The sequence below is a fragment of the Schistocerca gregaria genome, unplaced genomic scaffold, assembly GCF_023897955.1.
Source record: "Schistocerca gregaria isolate iqSchGreg1 unplaced genomic scaffold, iqSchGreg1.2 ptg000888l, whole genome shotgun sequence".
In the NCBI taxonomy this organism is placed as follows: domain Eukaryota; kingdom Metazoa; phylum Arthropoda; class Insecta; order Orthoptera; family Acrididae; genus Schistocerca; species Schistocerca gregaria.
Genome location: NW_026062249.1, coordinates 168,114 through 186,603, shown reverse-complemented (window position 1 = coordinate 186,603; position 18,490 = coordinate 168,114). Strand labels below are relative to the sequence as shown.

Here is an 18,490-nt window from a genome sequence, read left to right as displayed (position 1 = left end):
CGGTTTCGACCACTTGAGGGCCGAATCGGAAAAAAACGTATGGAAATTTTTTTTGAGACAGGCGCCCCGTGACTCACCCCACCGCTCCAGGGCCCGACGCGCGTCGTGGTTCCAGTTCTGGAAGACGAGTGCATCGACGCGACAAGGCTGAGGGCGTGGCGTCGGCGCATGCCGGACGCGCGCGACATGTACTTGGCGGTTGTGTCCAGAAGTGGTTCGATTGTCTACTACCGCCTCAATTTCGATGCGGTCAAACGAGTGAGCGAGCCCCGTTGCCGCCGGCCGCGCGTCGCGGAAGAGTCCGACCCGAGCAGCCCTTATGACAAAAATTACTAAAAATGTTTAAAAATTTTTTGGAGGGCGAGAGATGTACGGCGAACGCGCGATTGCGTCTCTTCGCCGCGGATTTTGTCGATTCTCGGCCCGCCGAAAGACCGAAGAATCGGCATCCGTCACCGTGTCGGCGTCCAGGAAGCTCGTTGGCGACCGCCTGAGGTCCGTTCAGTCCGTACGTGACGCGTCTCTGGAGTCTGCGTTGTTGGTGTCTATGGCGATTGGGAAGAGCCGAGAACACGTGGTTTTGAACCCTTCGTTGACGCTGTCCGAGCGGCAACGCGCCCGACTGATGCGGCTGGTTCGCCTGCGTCAGGAAGAGATGCCCATGGCTTACATTTGCGGCGTTCGGGAGTTTTGGGGTCTGGAGTTCGAAGTGAACCCGTCGACGCTCATTCCGAGACCGGAAACCGAAACGTTGGTCTCGGCTGCTTTGCGGCTGGCGAAGCGTGGTGGAAAAATATTGGATCTGGGGACGGGGACGGGATGCGTCATCCTCTCCATCCTCAAGGAACTACGGCCGTGTCAGGGCGTCTCCGCACCCGGGATGGACGGCCGTGTACGGGACGATTGGAGGGGATGCGCCGTGGACATCAGCAAAGACGCCTTAAATGTAGCGAAGAAAAATGCTAAAATTTTGGGTTTGAGCGACGCCGTTCAGTTCATACACGCCGATTGGACGTTCGAAACGGGCGGTCGCGCGCCCCCGCGCGTCCACCCGAGTCTTGGAGGTTTCGACATCGTGGTGTCGAACCCGCCTTATTTGACTCGCGAAGACTGGACGCGTCTCCCGAAGAGCGTGGCCGATTACGAGCCAAAAGTGGCGCTTGATGGATCAGAGGACGGACTGAGGGCCTACCGGGCCCTAGCGCGGCAAGTTCCGTCCGTTCTGAAGGCGAATGGACATCTGGTTCTGGAGATAGGCTCGTGGCAAGAAGAGGGCGTTCGCGAGCTATTCAAAGGCGCGATGCGTCACGAGGCGAGTATCAGAGACCCGTGCGGACGCATGAGATGCCTGGTGTTTAAAAAAATGTCTTAATGCACCTTGGAGGCGGAGACAAAAAAAAAAAAAAAAAGAAACGTTTTTTCAAAGATCGCATCTTGATCGTGCGCGTTTAGAGGCGTTCGAAAGGGCTACGGACTCGTTTTGCCACCGCATGTGGAGGTTGATGTTGACCCACTCGCGAGCGCGATACGCCGAGCTGACATCCTCGGAGGAGGGGAGAGTGAAGAGATCTGAGATGTTGGATTTTGACTCGTTGATCGTGCGTCGGTTGGAGAGGATCGGACGACGTTTGATTCTGGGACACTTGCCGCTGTTTTTTTGGATGAGGAGAGAGATGCTCTCGAGATCGGCCTCGGAGAGTTTCTCGATGACCTGCTGAGAGCTAGGCTCTTTTTTCGGGGAGGGGCTGTTGGCGCGCAGGCGCGCGTTGCGGGTCCCTTGAACGAGGAGTCGCCAGAAGGAGTGTTTGGTGAAGGAAACTTTGATGCGACTGAGGAATCGGTGCTTGCATTTGAGTTGGTTCGGCTTGGTGGGGTGCGCGAGCTCCGAGGGGTGCGGCGTTTTCTGGGCAGTGGAGAGGCTGGCGTCGGAGACGTGGATGGTGACCGCGTTGTCAGTGGAGGTTTTCAGCGATTCGACGGACTTTGTCCTGAAAATTTTGGGGGGATAAATCTGTCGATTGGAGGGGTGAGGGAGGGAGTTGAGGGCATAGAGCGGGTCCAGAGGTGCCAAAGTGAGTGGGGTCGAGATGACGACCGGCTCAAAGACGCATTTGCGGTTTTTTTGATTCAGAAGTGAATGATAGGCGGTGATGATGCTGCCCGTACCGCCCTGCATGATGCACCGTCTGGTTTGGTGGGTATCCTGATATCCAATAAGCACCAGCTGGTGCATGATATCGTCGTCCAGGGTATTGAGGGGGCGCATGGGGGGGAGATAGGAAGGTGGGGGTTCGTCATAGTCCTTCAGGATCCACGGATGCGTTTTGATTTCTTCGAGCGTGATGCGGTCTTTTTCAGCGAGGCAAAGCATGCGCGTCAACAGATCGACGCATTCTGGAGTGAGCCAGGCGGGGAAGTGGATGCCCTCGTGTAATATTTGATGCAGGATGTCCTTGCTTGTTGACGCGTTCCACGGCTGAGAGCCGGTCGCCAAACAGTACAAGATGACACCTAGGGACCAGATATCCGCACTAGGACCGGCGTATTCTTCCCCTCTGAGTATTTCTGGACACGCGTAGTGGAGGGAGCCGCAAAAAGTCTTGAATTTTTCTCCAGGGCGCATGATATTGGACAGTCCGAAGTCGGTGATTTTGACGTTCAGGTGCTCGTCGAGGAGCACGTTTTCCGGCTTTAGGTCTCGGTGAATGATCAGGTGCGCGTGGCAGTAGTCGAGGGCGGAGACAACCTTGGGGGGGTTAGGGGCGACCTGTCAAAAAGAGGTAAACCTGTCAAAAAAAAAAATTGTACCTGTCGAATGAATTTGCGGGCGTCTTTTTCCCTCAGTCTTCCGCGAGATACGATGTAGTCAAATAGCTCGCCTCCGCCGACGTACTCAACGACGATGTAATAGCACTTGGAGGTTACGTCGTCGAAGAGCTGGTGGAGTTTGACGATGTGGGGGTGGTCCAGCTGAGAGAGGGCGAACTTTTCTCGTTCGACCAGAGTGCGCTCTGACTTGCCCTTGGCTCTGTTGTAGTGCACGAGCTTGACTGCGACCTGGAAGCTTGAGTTAGCCGCGAGTGGTCGACGCTGCGTAGGAGAAAGGACGTACTTTTTCTTTGGTGAGGACATTGTGACCCAGTCTGACCTTTCCGAAGGTGCCTTCTCCCAGTGTTCTGCCCAGCTGGGGATGGTAGGGGGGTGAGCGGTGGCTGAGAGGGGGTGCGCAGGGGAGGTGGGTGGAGTGCGCACGTACCTCATAGGGACCGATGCGGGTGCATCCTTTGTCTGAGGACATGCTCCGAGTTGACGCGTTCGCGGTCTCGGAGATAGCGAGAGGGAGTAACGAGGGAAGGGGACAGCGAGTTGAAGTAAACTCGGGGCGAGAAGAAACTGTCTAACGAGGAGAGCGGTTCGCCGTTTTGGGGACAGGAAGGGGACTTTTTACGCAAAATTCAGGGAAATAGAGAGAAGGTTTTTTTTTTTATGGATTCCGCGCTTATGGACCGGAGGTGTTTCGGAGAGCGGAGATGCGGTCGAGGAGTCTTTTTGAGTCCTCGACGAAATCAACGGGGACAAGGCTGATGATGTTGCAACGAAGTCGTTGATTGTCGTTGTAGACTTCGCTTTTGACCTGGACGCGGATGTGGTAGGTTTTGAAGCGAGCTTCTTCGAAGATTTGGTAGAACGCGGCGTCGTCGTTGCGGTCCTTGAGTTGAGAGACCTGGTCGGCGGTGTAGGACATGACGGTGTTGCCGACGTCGGAGAAGGCGTTGAGGAATTCCTTGCCGGTGTGGTCGAAGGCGGTGATGCTGAGGACCCAGCGGAGCTGGTAGTTGTTGAAGGAGTTGCAGTGAGTGCATCGAAACCCGCCGGAGTCTTCGTGGACCTTGCAGCCCCTGCACTCTTGGTTGGCGCAGGCCCTGTACCAGAGGGTGCCGTCCTTTTTTATGGAGGTGAAGGTGACGTTAGGGATGTGCAGAAAGTCGGCAGAGGCGTTGAGTCCGAGGTGCTCGGAGTGAATAGACGAGAGCGTCTTTTCGGGTTGGTTGAAGGAGAATGCCGCCCTGCTGGAGCCCTGAGTGATGGAGGGAATGGCGTCTTTGTTGGAGCTGGAGAGCGAGTTGTACCAGAGGCGCAGCTGCTTAGTTCTGGGGATGTCGGGGTTGATTTCGAACTCGGAAGAGTTATTGGAAGAGAGAGACTTTCCCCCGAAGAGGCTGACTCGGGCGCCCTTGACGGCGATGACGGGGTTTTGTCCATGTTGGGACAGGACGTCGTCGAAGGTGAGCGCGCGGTCACCCCAGAGGGTGAGTTCGATGGATCGGTTGGTGTCGTCGATCAGTTCGAGTGACCTTTTGGGCGTATCGCCGCGTTTGGTCTGAAGGACGGTGACGGGCTTGGCGGAGGCCAGAACACCTATGACATCAACCAGGTCGTCCTTGTTGGATTCTTGGAGGCTGTCGATGGACACGAAGTCGAAGTGGAGGTAGGGGATGTTTTGTTCGGAGCTGCACAGGGTAACTTGGGAGTTGCAGTCGAGCGTCAACTCATAAGCGTGCTTCACATTGCTGAACTTTTTGTTGGCGAACTTCAACTGTCCCTGAGATATGAGGTAGACCTTGTCTACAACGAATAAGTTAAAGAACTTGTCGACGGCGTCTTGGAAGCAGGTGGCTCTGATCTCACTGCTCTCGTCGACTAGAATAACAGAGAAGAGTCGGCCGCTTCCTCTCTCGTTGTGCCAGGTTCTGATGTCTGACTTGCTGCAACACCGAGCGCGGATGGTCCACTTATGAATGTACGGGTCCAAAAGTTTGATCGGAAAGACGGAGTTGGTCGCCTCCTGCTTGACCGGGGGCTGCTCCTCGTTTTCGAGCGTTGAGACGTCCACGGGACTCCCGATGACGTGGGCGAGCGCCTTCGAGACGACCTCGATGCCCACGATCACGACGATTCTGAACCTCCCGCTCTTGAACTCGATGGGCTGACAGACGTATTCCGTAAGGCGCACGATGCATTTGGCCTGTATCAACTCGCTCTGCGCCAGGTGATTGAGCTGCGTGGTCAGCATGGCGGAGATGGCGTGGACGGAGTCGCTGATGATGAGCCTTTTTTTTTTGATCGAGAAAAATGTCAGAGTCGAAGGGCAAAAGAAAGAAATCGCGCATCTCATACTTGTATCTCTCTTGCGGTGCCTGGTCCGAGCTATTCCTGTTCGTCGACTGGATCCTCCTTATTTCTAGGACCTGCACGACGACTGGGCCCAAATCCTTCTCCATCCTGTACATGGTGAGAATGCACCCCGCGTCGAGCCGTCCGCCAGGAAACGACATGAGGCAGTGAGAAAGGAGAAAAAAAAGTGAAAGCACAAGAAAAAAAAGCAGCATTTTTTTGGCCCCTGATTGTAATATTTTTCTTAAAGTGCAACGAGAGCAAGAACCCTTGTACTCGTTTTCAATTCAGGACGCAATGGCCAGAGTTATCGTGTTGGGCGGTGTCGGATTCATAGGGAGGCACTTAGTGACGTATCTAGTAGACAACAACCTAGCTTCCAAAGTTGCGGTATGCGACAAGGTTCTGCCCGAAGTCGCAGCTCTATCCAAGCACGAATCAGAGGTGTTTGCCAGCGACAAGGTTGTATATAAGCAGGTTAACTTAGCTCGACCCTGTACGTTACGTAAATATGTCTCTTTTTTTTTCGTGTCAGGTTCAAGTGCTGTTCTCTCGCTCGCGAAGAGTTGCCCAGCCGCGTTCGCATTGTTCTGCGCAGCGCTCCTGCTATCTGCTGTTTCGTGAGTAGAGAAAAGGTCTCATTTTTTTTTGAACCCCACAAAAAGCGTCGGCCGATTCCGTTTTCAAGTTAGACGGGGGGAACTGGGACTATGCGATCAACTTGGCCGCTACAACCAAGTACAGCCAGACGCCGGAGGTATGTGGAGGCAGAGGAAGAAAAGAATCTTGTACCGCGCTTGACTAAAACTTTTCCTTCTGTGGCAACCAGTTGTACCAAGAAAACATCGTCGAAGTAGCCAGAGAGACCTCGAAAGCTGCGAAGGCGAACAACGTTAAGATGTTCGTACATGTCTCGACGGCACAAGTATACGACTCCGGAAAGGTACGACAATATTATTTTCTAGAAAAATTGCAGGAAATGTTTACACCACATATTTTTTTCAAAGAAACCGTGCAATGAGTCGTCCAAGCTGAAGCCGTGGACCATGTTGGCGAAGGCATCTCTCGAGGGAGAGAACGAAGTCGCCAAATCGGGCGTGCGCCACGTGATTGTTCGCCCCGCCATCGTATACGGACCTGGGGACATTAGCGGAATCACACCTCGCTTGATTTGCGGCGCAGCCTACGTCAAGCTCAAGGAGACGATGGAGATGCTGTGGGACAAGTCCCTCAAGCTGTCCACGGTCCACGTGCGCGACGTGGTCAAGGCGCTGTGGTTTTTGGCGAGTTCCGGAAAGGCGCCCGATAAATCCATCTATAACCTGGCAGATACCAACGACACAGACCAAGGATCCGTCAGCAACCTCATCGCTGAATTGTTCAACATCAAAGTCTCTTTCCTCGGTTCTATCAAGAGCAAAGTGGCCACAACCGTCGCCATGAAAACGGTCGCGGACGTCGCCAATGAGAAGCACCTAAAGCCCTGGTCCGACCTTCTGAAGGAGAGTAATATATCTGATTCACCCCTAACTCCCTACATCAACGAAGAGCTCCTCTATAACAATTCTTCCTTCATTGACGGAAGCGCCATCAAAAGCCTGGGATTTACTTACGACTACCCAACTATGACTTTGGATTTGCTCAAGGAGGTCATCATCGACTTCGAGAAAAAGGGATTTTTCCCAAAAAATGTACTCAAGGCATGATGATGAGGAAAAGTACCGGCGCGCATCGTGCAGACGTCAACACATAATAAAAAAAACCATTACATTCGGTGTCGAAAAGTGCGTCTCAATATTTTTTTCTAGTCAAAGACGCCAAACAGCACGCGTTATTTATTGCAATTTGTAGAGTAGTAACGACATGATGCCCAGCAATATGAGGAAGAGGCTCTGCCAATTCTCTGCCAAGAATCTAGGAATTGAAGCCGAGTTGTCTTTCCAAAGCGCCTTCATCGGCTTCATATGACGCTTCGACGAATCTTTCAAGAACTCCACAAAATTTTCGGGCGTCATCTGATAGACAGTTCGAGGATAGACCGCGTATTTAAACGCCTTTCTGTCCAATGCTATGAACGATCCTCGCCTCGCGTCCGCGCCGAACGGTTTCGCCGTGTTTTTAGAGTATTCCATCCACAGAAAGATAAACCCAGGATCATCTTGTCCAGACGCCCTCCACATGCTCAGCGCAGCGTTCACCCTTTCCTTGACTATCGGGAGCAGCCTGCTTTGTTCGGATGCCCCCAACAGGACGAGGAAGAGCCGATCCCTCGGATAAGTGGACTCCAGAAATTCCGAAGGTCTCATATAGCCGAAAAAGGGAATTCGATGTCGAAAAATCCATTCTTTCATTCGCTCCAACTTCACTCCTTCGTTCTCCACTTCGTCGACGTTCGGCTTATAGAGGAGACAATTCGTGCTGTTTTTCGCGTCTGGAAAGAGGAGCGCCTCCGTCTTTTCATCGATGCCGTAGCGGTCTCTCAGGTGTCGAACCAATTCGTCGGACGCCTTTCGCGAAATGTGGTACCAATTCACCGAACTGTAGCCACTTCGGTCGGCCAAATACCTCCACGCAAGCGGCACCGACCGCTCTTCTGTCAGCGAGAAAACTCTGACCTTCGCAACCTCCCTTCGCCAAATCAAGCCCCTCCCGACTCCATTCATCGCACCTGCGAACTCAGAAGGCGAAGAAACCGACAGAAATTTATTCTTGAAAACTTCAGAAATAAATTGCACGAATTCTTCAGCTGTCAGTTTTCCACGATAATATTTCACTCTGTCTGAGTTCGGTTCGATGACGATCGCGCCTATACGATGGTACAGACTTATTCTGTACATTAGCTGAGTTTGGGTGGCGCTGTCGATGAATCCCATTCGAACATAGAATCCCAATTTTTTGTGCGCCTGCAGCCACTCTTTATATACATTCAGGTGTTCCTGCTTACGGAGGGAGCAGAAGAGCACGAACCAGTGGTTGTTGTCATGCCTGTTCTCAATGTACCAGTTCCAATTGCTGACCTCTCGCAAAAGTTGTACGAAAATAATCAAAAAAATTGCAATTATCTTAAACGAATGGTCACGACGTACCTAGTGGTCAACTCGGTCATCTCGTGAAACTCTTGCTGATTCGGATTGTCCCTTATTGCGACGACTAGTTCGATCAGACAAAGGAAGCTGAGGAGACAGAGAACGCGAAGAACGCGACTTTCCATATTTTGACGGCAACGCTGGCTCTCCAGTTAAAAAAAATTTAGAGGTGAGACTTCTAGTCCATACTGATCACTCGCAAAGTACGCAAGATGCCTAAAAGTGTCGCACATGGCAGCGCTTCGCATAATTTTATTATACGCGCATTATAAAAAAATGCAAATTTTTGATAGAAAATGATATCATAAGGTGCCAAATGCTCGAAGGATACAAGACGTGCATTGCAAAAGCACCTTCGCATCTGGGTTCTCAAACGAGCACGCATATCACGAAACTGTCCTCATGTCGCTCGTCTCTGAAAAAAAGCACATACAGAGTCACAATTGTATCTTCAAAAGAGTTTCGTAACTATCTTCGAAAAAAAATGTTAAATTTTTTTCAAAAAATTTACCCCTCGAAGTGTTCCTGCGAAACCCGATTCAGCGCAAAGAGGTCGCCTGAATTTTCTGACTATGAAGAAAAATGGTCAGTTCTTGAATGAATTTTTGCGTGCACACTCGTTGCAATTAAGAATGGACCCTTCGGAGATGTATCTGTAGGAAAAAAAAAGAGAGAAAAAAAGGCTTCTTCACCAGTCCAGCATATACCTTATCTAGATACTCCTGCTCTGTCCATTTCGATGTCTACGGAAGATCATGTACCGACACTACCGAAAATAGATCTGCCTACAAACTCGTCTACAGGTTGTATAAATTCTATTTTTTTTGTCATTGCCCTAACCCCTTTGTCCGCCAAAAGATCACAAGGTTTCAAAGCACGATGCCGACCAAATTCATAGCCCCGTCGAGGCTGGGCCATCTTTAGACAAATGTATGCTTTATCCGACTTTCCCTCTCTCTCTTACTGATAAATTTTTTCGTTTCAGATAACGCGTCTTCAAACAAACGAAGGAAGAGATCGTTCCACGAATATTTCAGAGAAGAGTCCAGAAGGCCTGACTTAATAGGTAAGCTCAGAAACGCTTTTTCATCGATGCGCGCCATTTTGCGAAGGGAGAATTCAATTGTCAAACATTTTGCCGTTTTCTGTCATACTTCCCCACTTACCTATTATTGTCGTACCAAAGAACAAACCGAATGCTATCAAATCAGATCTTCGAGCTGCCATTTGTCATTTCAAATGGATCACGAGGATCTTGAATCCGTTCCTGTGAATGACGAATCCAGAATGCTGGTGGGAGATTATCTACCCGTAGACGTCGTGAAGGAGCTGTGGAAGCAAAAGGGTCGCATGGACGATCTTTTTGACGCTGGAAAAGGATATCTGTATTATAAAGTGCGCGATAGTCAATTCCCCCAGGATCGGAGAGGATCTTCTAAATTCGCCAATCGCGCAGGAGACAAGCTGTGGCAAGTGCATGAATCTGTACCGATCTTTTCCTCTTTGCCCTCATCTTGGAGCTTTTTTGACATTTGCGGTGGTCCCGGTGCCTTCTCCAAGCTATTGCTCGACAAAAAGCTCAACCTCAAGAAGGGCTTCGGTATGACGCTGCGCGTGCCTATGACCGAAAAGCAGGACTATTGGTATCCCATGTTGGAAAACAACCCCCGCTTTGAAATCGTCTGGGGAAAAGACAACCAAGGAGACATATACGTCCCCGAAAATTTGTGCTCTGCCGTAGATGCAACTAAAGGGGAACACGTGGGGATTGTGGTGAGCGATGGAGGCTTCAAAATTCAAAAAGTTGACGGGGAACACAAAGAAAATTTACAGGAGTTATTTAGTGGAAGAATTATTCTTAGTGAATTTGCACTTATGACGATGATATTGGCCGAAAAGGGGCACTTTGCTGTCAAATTGTTTGATACATTCAGCCACATGACAGCGTCGCTTATTTTTATTGCCACTCAAATGTTTGAAGAAGTTTATATTGTCAAGCCCCTTCGATCTCGCATCGTAAATTCAGAAAGATACCTCGTAGGAAAAGGATTCAAAAAGCAAATTAACACGGAATTCTGCCAAAAACTTTTGACCACGCTCCATTCAAGGTTGTACGAACTTCACAGCAAAAATCCTGACGTGTTGGTCAGTCCGAACTCCGCCGTTCCAATCGACTGGATGAACAGGGATTCCGTATTCATGAATAGTATGAAGGACATGTGCTCGAAGCTAGCGGAGAAGCAAATCAAAGCCTTGAAGTTGGTCATGGATATCGTCGAAGAGGAGAATATTTTGCACAAAAAAATACGTACGCCCTAGGCCGAAAAAAAGTTGTACCGAAAAAGCATTAAATATTCCTGCATAAATGTTTTGTTTCGCGCGGTTGCATTTTACATTGTGGCTGCCGCCGATATCTGTTCAATTCACGTCCATTTTTGGCGTTCTTAGTTTCATCGCTGCCGTTTGAATAGCTTCTATTTTCTGGAGCAGAACTCTGAATCCTTCCTGCACAATAACCTTTACAGGCATGTTTCCTGCGCTCTGGACGTAGAATCTGAAGCAGTTTTTGTCCAATTGCAGTCTGATTTTCTGTTCCCATTCTGGGTTTCGAATGCACTCCCTGCACATGGTGCAGCTCTCTGGGCGGGCTACGACTGCCTCAGCGTTTTCGATGTCAAACACCTTCATTGGACAGGTGTCGACCAGTTTTTTTGCGAGAGCACCGTGAATGGGCTCTTTCAAAGTGATTACGGGCATCAAGTTGTAGTAGGCGGTGGCGACTGGACTCCATTTTGCGTGTTCCTTTCCGATGCCCTTCTCGCAGTAGCAGATAAGTTCTAGGGATTGATTCGCCCTTAGGATTGTAATTGGAATATCCAAGAATGCCGGGGCGATAGGGTTATCACGATAAGTTTCAGCTTGGTCTCCCTGAGGTTCCCATATGAGATCGGACGAGTAGACCTTAAGTTGAGTCGTCTGACTTGGCGCGCCAGCGCCTTTGGATTTAGGTGTGTCTGGACAACTCACGTTCAGCTTAAACACAACTGTGTCGATATCGGTGAACGCTTTTCAACATACAACGTTAGTATTGCGTGTATTTCCTCTGTCCAACGAGTGGTTGCAGAGGGACGCATATGCGCGACCTGTACGAAATTTGACGTACATTCACTTTTTCTGTAATCAAAATTTCTTGAATCCACTCGGATTGGAATGAGTCCCAGGCGATGGGCGAGCAATTCGTCGGCGATGGGAGAGTCGTTTTTCGAAATGAAGACGTTTTCAATGGCTACGGTTGGGACGTGGTTCAGCAGAATTCGGCGCAGGGCGTTGGCGATAGGCGCTTCGATTCCTTTAATGTGGAATTCAATGTCGTTGTCGTCCAAGTGCTTGATATCGAGCGAGAAGCCAGATTTCCATGTCTCGAGGGAAAAGCTGTTGTCGATTCCCAGCGACTCGTAATGCCCATGGTATTCCGGTGTCCGTACCTGCGTCGGAGCGGCGGCTGCGTGTCAAAATCTTCGCGAAAACATCAATGCACAAATTTGTGCGACAAAAAATTGAGAAAACACAATAAGGCATTTGGGGATAAGGTACGTGTTCGGGTTGTTTTAGCGTGACGTCTATTTTATCTCTTTCGTCGGCAAGCGCCTTGGGGAGTTTGCTTCGGGCGCTTTTGGCGCCTTTACTGGACATTTGAGTGGGATGCGGTTAAATATCGGGAGAGTGCGAAATAAAATTTGCGCTCGCGAAATTTGGGGGAACGGCATTGAGCGAAATGAGCGGAATTTTTGGTCGGAAGTCGCTCCGGTTCTGAGTGGGCTGTTTTTTTCGCCCCTTTGACGCGGGAGGCGGGGGACGTTTGCGCCGTTTGGCGTACTTGACGCATCAAAAAAAAAATTTTTGGCGTTTGGTGGTGAGATTTGATCGAAGAGACGTTTGTCACGCGGTGATCGAAGGTGAGTTTTTTTATTGTGCATCTCAGGGTTGCAGCGTGAAGGTTGGCGTGGCCTTGCGCGAGCGCCTTTGCTGAAGAAATGGAGATAGGAGAATCGATTGGAGACTATACGGTGTGCTCCGTGTTGGGGGAGGGGGGGTTTGGCCGGGTGCTGGTCGTTCGAGATCGACATGGAGAAGAGTGCGTGTTGAAGATGATGCGCCAGGAGAGACAGAACTCTGAGATGGAGTTCGAGAAGCTGAATGAGTTGTTGTCCAACGAGGTCGCCAGCATGAAGGTTTCGGACCACGAGAATGTGGTTCAGCTGATAGAAGTGTTTCAAGTATGTATTGTACGAGATTTTTTTTCATTTCTTGGTTGGCCCCTAACGTTTGTTTTTTTTTTTTGAAAGAGAGGGAGTTGGAACACGGATTGTTGCATTGTGATGGAGAAGTGCGACACGGACTTGTACAAGTGGCTTAGAGGGGGGTCGAGGAAGCGCGTGTTGAGCGAGTTTGAGGCGAGGTGGGCGTTGTCGCAAGTGGCGTGCGGCCTGCGTTCAATTCGCCAGAACGATTTCATTCACCGAGATTTGAAGCCGTCTAATTTGCTGCTGAAGATGGACAACGGAGAGGAGCCGGATTCGATATTGTCTTACACGGTCAAGCTTGGAGATTTTGGCTTGTCCAGAGCGTTGAAGGAGGATGAGCAGGCGCACACGTTGCTTGGCACCAAGTTTTATATGGCGCCTGAGACGTTGAGTCGGAATTACAGTTCTTCGGTGGACATGTACTCGTTTGGCGTGATTGCGTGCGAGTTGTTGACAGGAGAGACGCCATCTTGGAGCGTCAACCAAAAGGGAAGTTGTATTGACTTGGATGCTATTCTGTCGAGGTGTCCCTCGCTGTCCGAATCCGCTAGGTCGTTTTTGAGGGGGACCATTGCGTTTGTCGACACCAGAATGCAATGGGACGAATTTTTCAGACATGAGTGGATTCGAAAGGACATAGAGTTGCAAGAGTGCATCAACAGAGTCAAGCAATACGCCAGTTGGATAGAGTCAGTGGATTACGTTCTACAGAAGGCGCCGACGAGTTTCTCCCATTGTTTTTACATTGCGATATCGGCTATGGAAATTTGCTACAACGCGATGTCAACGGTCGTTCCGTCCGAGTTATTCGAGCCGAGAGACCAGCGCTTCCAGCTGCTGAACGCGGTCATTGAGAGGCATTACCCGGTGTTTTGCCATCTCATGGGTCGAATGCTCGAGCACGCGAAGAGGTCGCAACACGCCTATCAGGAGATTACGCCTTTGTTTAGACGAATAATTAATTATTCTCAAAGTCCTGTCGTTCTTGTACCCCATTTTGCTTCCATTCTGTTTGAGGAAGTGATTCATCTGAGAGACGTGTCGACGTCCGCGAACGGCTTGCTGGACAACAAGGCGGCGATGCACGCTCGTCGGTGCCTGCTCCTCATCTTGGACGTTCTCGGCTCGTCTGACGAGGGGCATTCTCACCCGCGCCCCTGCCCGGCGATGACGGATGGCCAGAGCGCGAGGGCGTGCAGCAACCGGTTGCACGAGTCGAACGTCAGAACGGTCCGCCAGTTCATGCAAGAAATCAGCAATGCCAGTCTCGGCACGTTTCTCCCGTCTTGACAGATCTTGCACACGTCGTTTTGTGCAGTCACAAAAAAATTTTTTTAAGGTGCTATTTTTGCCTTTTTTTTTTTCGTTTGAGGGTCGACAGGGCGCAATAACTTGGTTCGAGCGCGTCGCGTTGGACGGCGCCCAAAGAGAGCGCGCCGAAGCGGGGGGCGGATGCGGAGGGGGGGCGGGGGGTACAGGGGCGAGGCAACGGAAAGGGTGCGTGGACCGAGGGGGGGAGGGGGTAGCGAGGGGGGCGCGAGGGTGCTGACGTTGGGGTTTGTAGGAGGCGATGGAGTCTGGAGTGAGTTCGGGGGGTACGTTTTTTATATTTTTTTTTTTTTTTTGACGCATTGATTTGGTTGAAAGCAGCAGATTCGGGCATGAAGGAGAGCGAGGCAAAGGCGGAGTGGGAGGACGCGAGGTGCGCGATAGTCGAGGGGTCGGAGGAGCTGGGCGTGGGGGAGATAGTGTCTGTGGAGGAGTTTTCCCTGCAAGAGGCGATGTGCTCGGTAGAGTTGATGGATCCGAAGATGGACATCGGGATGGGGGCAGACGGCGTGTTGTTGTTGTCCGAGATGAGGCATTTGGGGAGGTTGCCGGAGTCGGCGAAGTTGACCGAATCGGATCAGTTGTATTTGATAGATCGTTGGATTGAGTTGGAGACGTTGTACTATCAGGGTTACAACCTCGTTCAGACGTTGTACACGAGTTATTACTTGCAGGATTTGTCCCTGTTGAAGGGGAGCGCTACGCTGCATGCGTATGGCTGCACGATGGTTAGGAGGTGCGCGATGGTGAAGGATTGCATTTGCAGGGCCAAGAACTACACGAGCGAGAGTTTTTCTCACTTCAGCTTCGGCGTTGAGCTGGACGGAGTTGCCATGAACGACGGAAAGGTGGCGGGTGTTGCGTCGAGACAGGCGAAGGCGTTGAGACAGGCGGGGGGCGAGCTGTCGAAGGCGTTGGCGGCGAGGCTGGAGTGGAGTTGCGCGTTGTTGAATGCGCACCATTGCTTCGAGAAGTACAACGGGGCGGGGCTCGCGGACGCGTTGGCGCATTTGGAGGCTGCGGAGCGCTCTTCGAAGGCGATATCTAAGATAGAGGTCGAAACTAATTTGGACTGCGCGTTTGAACCAGACATCATCCGTCGAATATCGTCCTCCACCTCTGTCCCTCGCATATTGAACCGCCCGGACCTGTCAGAATGCATGGAGTTCCACGCGGGCGTCATTCGCCACCTCAAAGAGATCGCGCTGGCGCCTCAAAAAATCCGGACGATTCGACACGCGAAAATTTCCATTTTGAACCTCTCTCACTCGAATGTCCCCATCGTCGTGAGGTCCAGACTCCTCAACGTGCTGTGTCCCAGCGGACATCGCTTCGTCGATTCAAAAATGGAAGACGCCATCGCCCAAGACATGGCCGAGTTCGGCATTCCCACCAGCTATCTCGAAGCGACCTACAAAAACCTCCAGTTTCACCTCTCTATGATCTCTGTGTGCCTGTCTAAATACCTCAGGTGTCTTGCGCACGACAAGCCCAGGTCCAGACGCATCCTTCCCCATCTGTGCCAAAATTGGGCGTCTCTCCTTCCAGACGCCGACATCCTCGACCTAAAGGCAAAATCTATCCTCCACCCGCAAGAACCGAACGGCCGGTACTTCTTCCACTGGCACCTCAACCACCTGCACTCCATAAACCTGGACTACATCTGCCTCGGGTTCGACCTCCAACTCTACGAACCCTACGAGATGCCCATGATCTGGTGGTACCTAGATCACCTCAACACTTCAAGGTCTAACCTCTACAACCAGTTCTCAAAACACGTCTCCACCGCACATCAAAACAAACTCAACTCCCTCCGCAAAAAACCAAAAAAACCATCCACCCAACCCCCCCCTCAAAAACACTGGTACTCCCTCGAACTCGAGCTCAGGCAACTCCTCACTCGCTCCATCTTCCGGTACATAGCCGCCCTCGATCGCGCCTGCTACCTCCCCCAACCCCGACTCAAACTAGGCTCTCCCGCCTCGCTGTACCGCTCAAGAATGGGCCCCTTCCCGCAACTCATACACTCCCCCTCTCTGAACTTCGAACTGTTCCAATCCAGCTACCTCCTTCCCGTTCACCACTCCTCCGAACTATCCACCCACTACCTCCTGTCCAACGCCAGCAAACTCTTTATGGCCGCGCAAAAAACCATCAAGACTCTCCTCGACTACTCGCCCCTCCCCAACACCTCGAAACCACCCCCCTACCTGCTAGAAGAGCTCAAGGCCATCGCCATCGTCACCGTCTCAAACGGCGTTCAAGTCCGCCAACTCCTGTCTAGTCAAGACCCGTTTCCCCAACCTGCTCTGCCCGTTCATTTCGACTTCCACACACACCAACACTATCCTATCATCACAATCAATTCCTCCACCCCCTAAAAAAACCCAATTTTATTTTTTTTTTTTTCACACCCTTACCCTTTCTTCTTCGCCACTCTCTCCATCCCCTTCTTGCCGCCCTCCTCCATCCTCGCCCACTTCTCGTGCAGCTGGACCATCTCGTCAACCAACCTCTGAATCCTCTGGTCGTTCCTCGCCCTCCTCAGACGCGTCCTCCTCTGCGCTCCCGTCTCCGGAGGACAACTCCCGTCTTGGGGCGCGGCGCAAAATCACTTTTCAGTCCCTCTGTCCCGTCTAAAATTCCTACGGTGCTCGCAACGCAAAATCCGTACCCACAAAATGGTAGTCGTGAAGGTCGTGAAGCACCGTGTCCTCGTTCCCGCTTCGACCCCTTCCCAGCTGCAAGCGGTACTTCTGTCCAGCACGCGCGCTCGCCATCTGCTTCGATCTGTACATGCACCCCAAACCCACGCGCAACATCCTTCTCTAAAACTTACTGTCAGGCCGCGAACTCGGCCCCTCCAAAAAACAAAAAAAAAAAAAAACACCCCCACCCCTCCCACCTATGTGTATATGTATATCACAATATCGTACACCCCTTTTTACATTTCTCTACGCTATTCATCTCTCTTCCTCTTTTTCGTCGAGAATTCTCGAATCTCGACCGCGGCCGCCCTTTGCGCCTCGGCCACCCTCTCCGCGGATGCCAGGACGACCTCCTCTTCTGTTGGATACAACCGCATTTTTTCCCCAATATATTGTTCTATCTTTTGAAAATATTCCACGTCGTACTGCGTTACCAAATTCAACGCTCTCCCACCCTTTCCGGCGCGCGCCGTGCGCCCGACTCGGTGAATGTATCCCTTCGCGGAGTCCGGAATGTCGTAATTGATCACCAAATCCACGTCCGGAATGTGCAGCCCTCGACTCGCCACGTCGGTCGCCACAAGAACCAAACTCTCCCCGGACTTGAACCGATTCAGTGCATCGAGGCGCTTGCTTTGTGATAACTTTCCGTGCAGGGGAATCGCCTTGAAATTCAAGTGACGCAAAACGAGCGCCAATTTTTGACCACTTACGCATTTGCTCGTAAACACTATCGTGCTATTTCCAGAAAATTGTATCAACAAGTGATAGAGATAGCAGTCCTTGTAAATCTCCGGCACAAACAAATAGTTTTGAACCAAAGTGTCAACCGTTCTGTACTTTGCATCCACCTCCACCTTGACGGGGTTTCGAAGGCTGGCGCGCTTCAACTTGCTCACCTTCGACGTCATCGTAGCAGAAAACAAAAACGAAACCCTATTTTTAGGTAAATGCTCGAGAATTTTATCAACGGCGCTCTCGAACTCTAAATTAAGCAAACGGTCTGCTTCGTCTAAAACCAAAAATCGTGCCTTCGACAGTGAAAACCCCTTAGTATTTTGCAGGTGGTCCAAAATTCTTCCTGGCGTTCCCACCACAATGTGGGGCTTCTTCGCCAGAAAAATAGCCTGCGACATGTGGTCTGGTGCCGTACGAGATGCCAAAAAAACACAAATGTCAAAATATTTGCGGCATAGGATGGCTGCAAGCGCATCAAACGTACCTACACCGCCGACGATGGTAGCAACGACGACTCCCAGTTGAGAGCCGATCGCTCTGAACTGATCGGAGATCTGGAACGCCAATTCTCTGTCATTTTCAGTGAACAGAAAAACAAGGTTAAAAAAATGTTTTCAATGAACAGAAAAACAAGGTTAGAAAAATGTTTTCTGAACGCAGACCTCTAAAGGGCCTTATAGAGACACATTCGTACCTTGTGGGCGCTAATACGACCGCGAACAAAGGCAGGGTCTCTTTCAGCAGTGCTTGGAGGATGGGTAGTGCGAAGGCAGCCGTCTTCCCGGATCCTGTTTGAGCCAGAGCGACTACGTCCTTTTTTTTGAGGCCTAACGGGATCGTTTTCTTTTGTATCTGTGTAGGATGCACCCACCCTAGGCTTTTGCAGGCATCTACCAAAACGTCTGCCAATCCTAAATCTTTGAAATCGGTGTCGCGGTCTATCAAAGCAGCCGAATCTTGATGTGCTTCTATATCAATCCCTCCAGGAGTCTGCACCATCCTTTCTCATTTCTCACACGCTTGCGGGACGAGAGGATAGGTTTTTGTTGTCAAAAGAGTTGTGCTACGATCACGAATGTAGTCACGATTTTTTGTACTTTGGCGAGAAAAAGGCGGCTTTACCGATAAGTCCAGCTTTTTTTTTCATTAT

At 50.9% G+C, this 18,490-nt stretch overlaps 8 protein-coding genes across 8 annotated transcripts; 5 read left to right on the top strand and 3 right to left on the bottom strand.

The window, feature by feature from the left end:
* Positions 1–367: 367 nt before the first annotated feature.
* Positions 368–1,372, top strand: LOC126324488 (release factor glutamine methyltransferase). The gene has a single exon (XM_049994980.1). It carries the CDS (start codon positions 368–370, stop codon positions 1,370–1,372), a length of 1,005 nt encoding a protein of 334 aa, XP_049850937.1.
* A 48-nt stretch (positions 1,373–1,420) lies between these two features.
* On the bottom strand, positions 1,421–3,402 carry LOC126324528 (probable serine/threonine-protein kinase MARK-C). Its single transcript, XM_049995036.1, has 4 exons — positions 3,257–3,402; positions 3,113–3,184; positions 2,809–3,057; positions 1,421–2,746 (listed from the first exon to the last, which is right to left on the bottom strand). Exons 1-4 carry the CDS (start codon positions 3,296–3,298, stop codon positions 1,421–1,423), a joined length of 1,689 nt encoding a protein of 562 aa, XP_049850993.1. The 5' UTR covers positions 3,299–3,402.
* Positions 3,403–3,454: 52 nt separating this feature from the next.
* Positions 3,455–5,415, bottom strand: LOC126324524 (replication protein A 70 kDa DNA-binding subunit-like). Its single transcript, XM_049995031.1, has 2 exons — positions 5,179–5,415; positions 3,455–5,111 (listed from the first exon to the last, which is right to left on the bottom strand). The coding sequence occupies exons 1-2, from the start codon at positions 5,388–5,390 to the stop codon at positions 3,500–3,502; spliced, it is 1,824 nt and encodes a 607-aa protein (XP_049850988.1). The 5' UTR covers positions 5,391–5,415; the 3' UTR covers positions 3,455–3,499.
* LOC126324525 (uncharacterized) lies at positions 5,414–6,959 on the top strand. The gene is made up of 4 exons (XM_049995032.1): positions 5,414–5,671; positions 5,841–5,932; positions 6,005–6,118; positions 6,183–6,959. The coding sequence occupies exons 1-4, from the start codon at positions 5,473–5,475 to the stop codon at positions 6,879–6,881; spliced, it is 1,104 nt and encodes a 367-aa protein (XP_049850989.1). The 5' UTR covers positions 5,414–5,472; the 3' UTR covers positions 6,882–6,959.
* Positions 6,960–8,960: 2,001 nt separating this feature from the next.
* LOC126324523 (cap-specific mRNA (nucleoside-2'-O-)-methyltransferase 1-like) lies at positions 8,961–10,683 on the top strand. The gene is made up of 4 exons (XM_049995030.1): positions 8,961–9,064; positions 9,120–9,191; positions 9,247–9,327; positions 9,448–10,683. Exons 1-4 carry the CDS (start codon positions 9,001–9,003, stop codon positions 10,578–10,580), a joined length of 1,350 nt encoding a protein of 449 aa, XP_049850987.1. The 5' UTR covers positions 8,961–9,000; the 3' UTR covers positions 10,581–10,683.
* A 1,555-nt stretch (positions 10,684–12,238) lies between these two features.
* Positions 12,239–13,908, top strand: LOC126324542 (serine/threonine-protein kinase atg1-like). The gene is made up of 2 exons (XM_049995055.1): positions 12,239–12,538; positions 12,608–13,908. The coding sequence occupies exons 1-2, from the start codon at positions 12,296–12,298 to the stop codon at positions 13,853–13,855; spliced, it is 1,491 nt and encodes a 496-aa protein (XP_049851012.1). The 5' UTR covers positions 12,239–12,295; the 3' UTR covers positions 13,856–13,908.
* Positions 13,909–14,226: 318 nt separating this feature from the next.
* On the top strand, positions 14,227–16,275 carry LOC126324487 (N-alpha-acetyltransferase 35, NatC auxiliary subunit-like). The gene has a single exon (XM_049994979.1). It carries the CDS (start codon positions 14,227–14,229, stop codon positions 16,273–16,275), a length of 2,049 nt encoding a protein of 682 aa, XP_049850936.1.
* A 5-nt stretch (positions 16,276–16,280) lies between these two features.
* On the bottom strand, positions 16,281–18,487 carry LOC126324540 (probable ATP-dependent RNA helicase DDX47). The gene is made up of 5 exons (XM_049995052.1): positions 18,035–18,487; positions 17,825–17,910; positions 16,831–17,743; positions 16,569–16,722; positions 16,281–16,486 (listed from the first exon to the last, which is right to left on the bottom strand). Exons 1-3 carry the CDS (start codon positions 18,337–18,339, stop codon positions 16,854–16,856), a joined length of 1,281 nt encoding a protein of 426 aa, XP_049851009.1. The 5' UTR covers positions 18,340–18,487; the 3' UTR covers positions 16,281–16,486; positions 16,569–16,722; positions 16,831–16,853.
* Between the last annotated feature and the right edge of the window lie 3 nt (positions 18,488–18,490).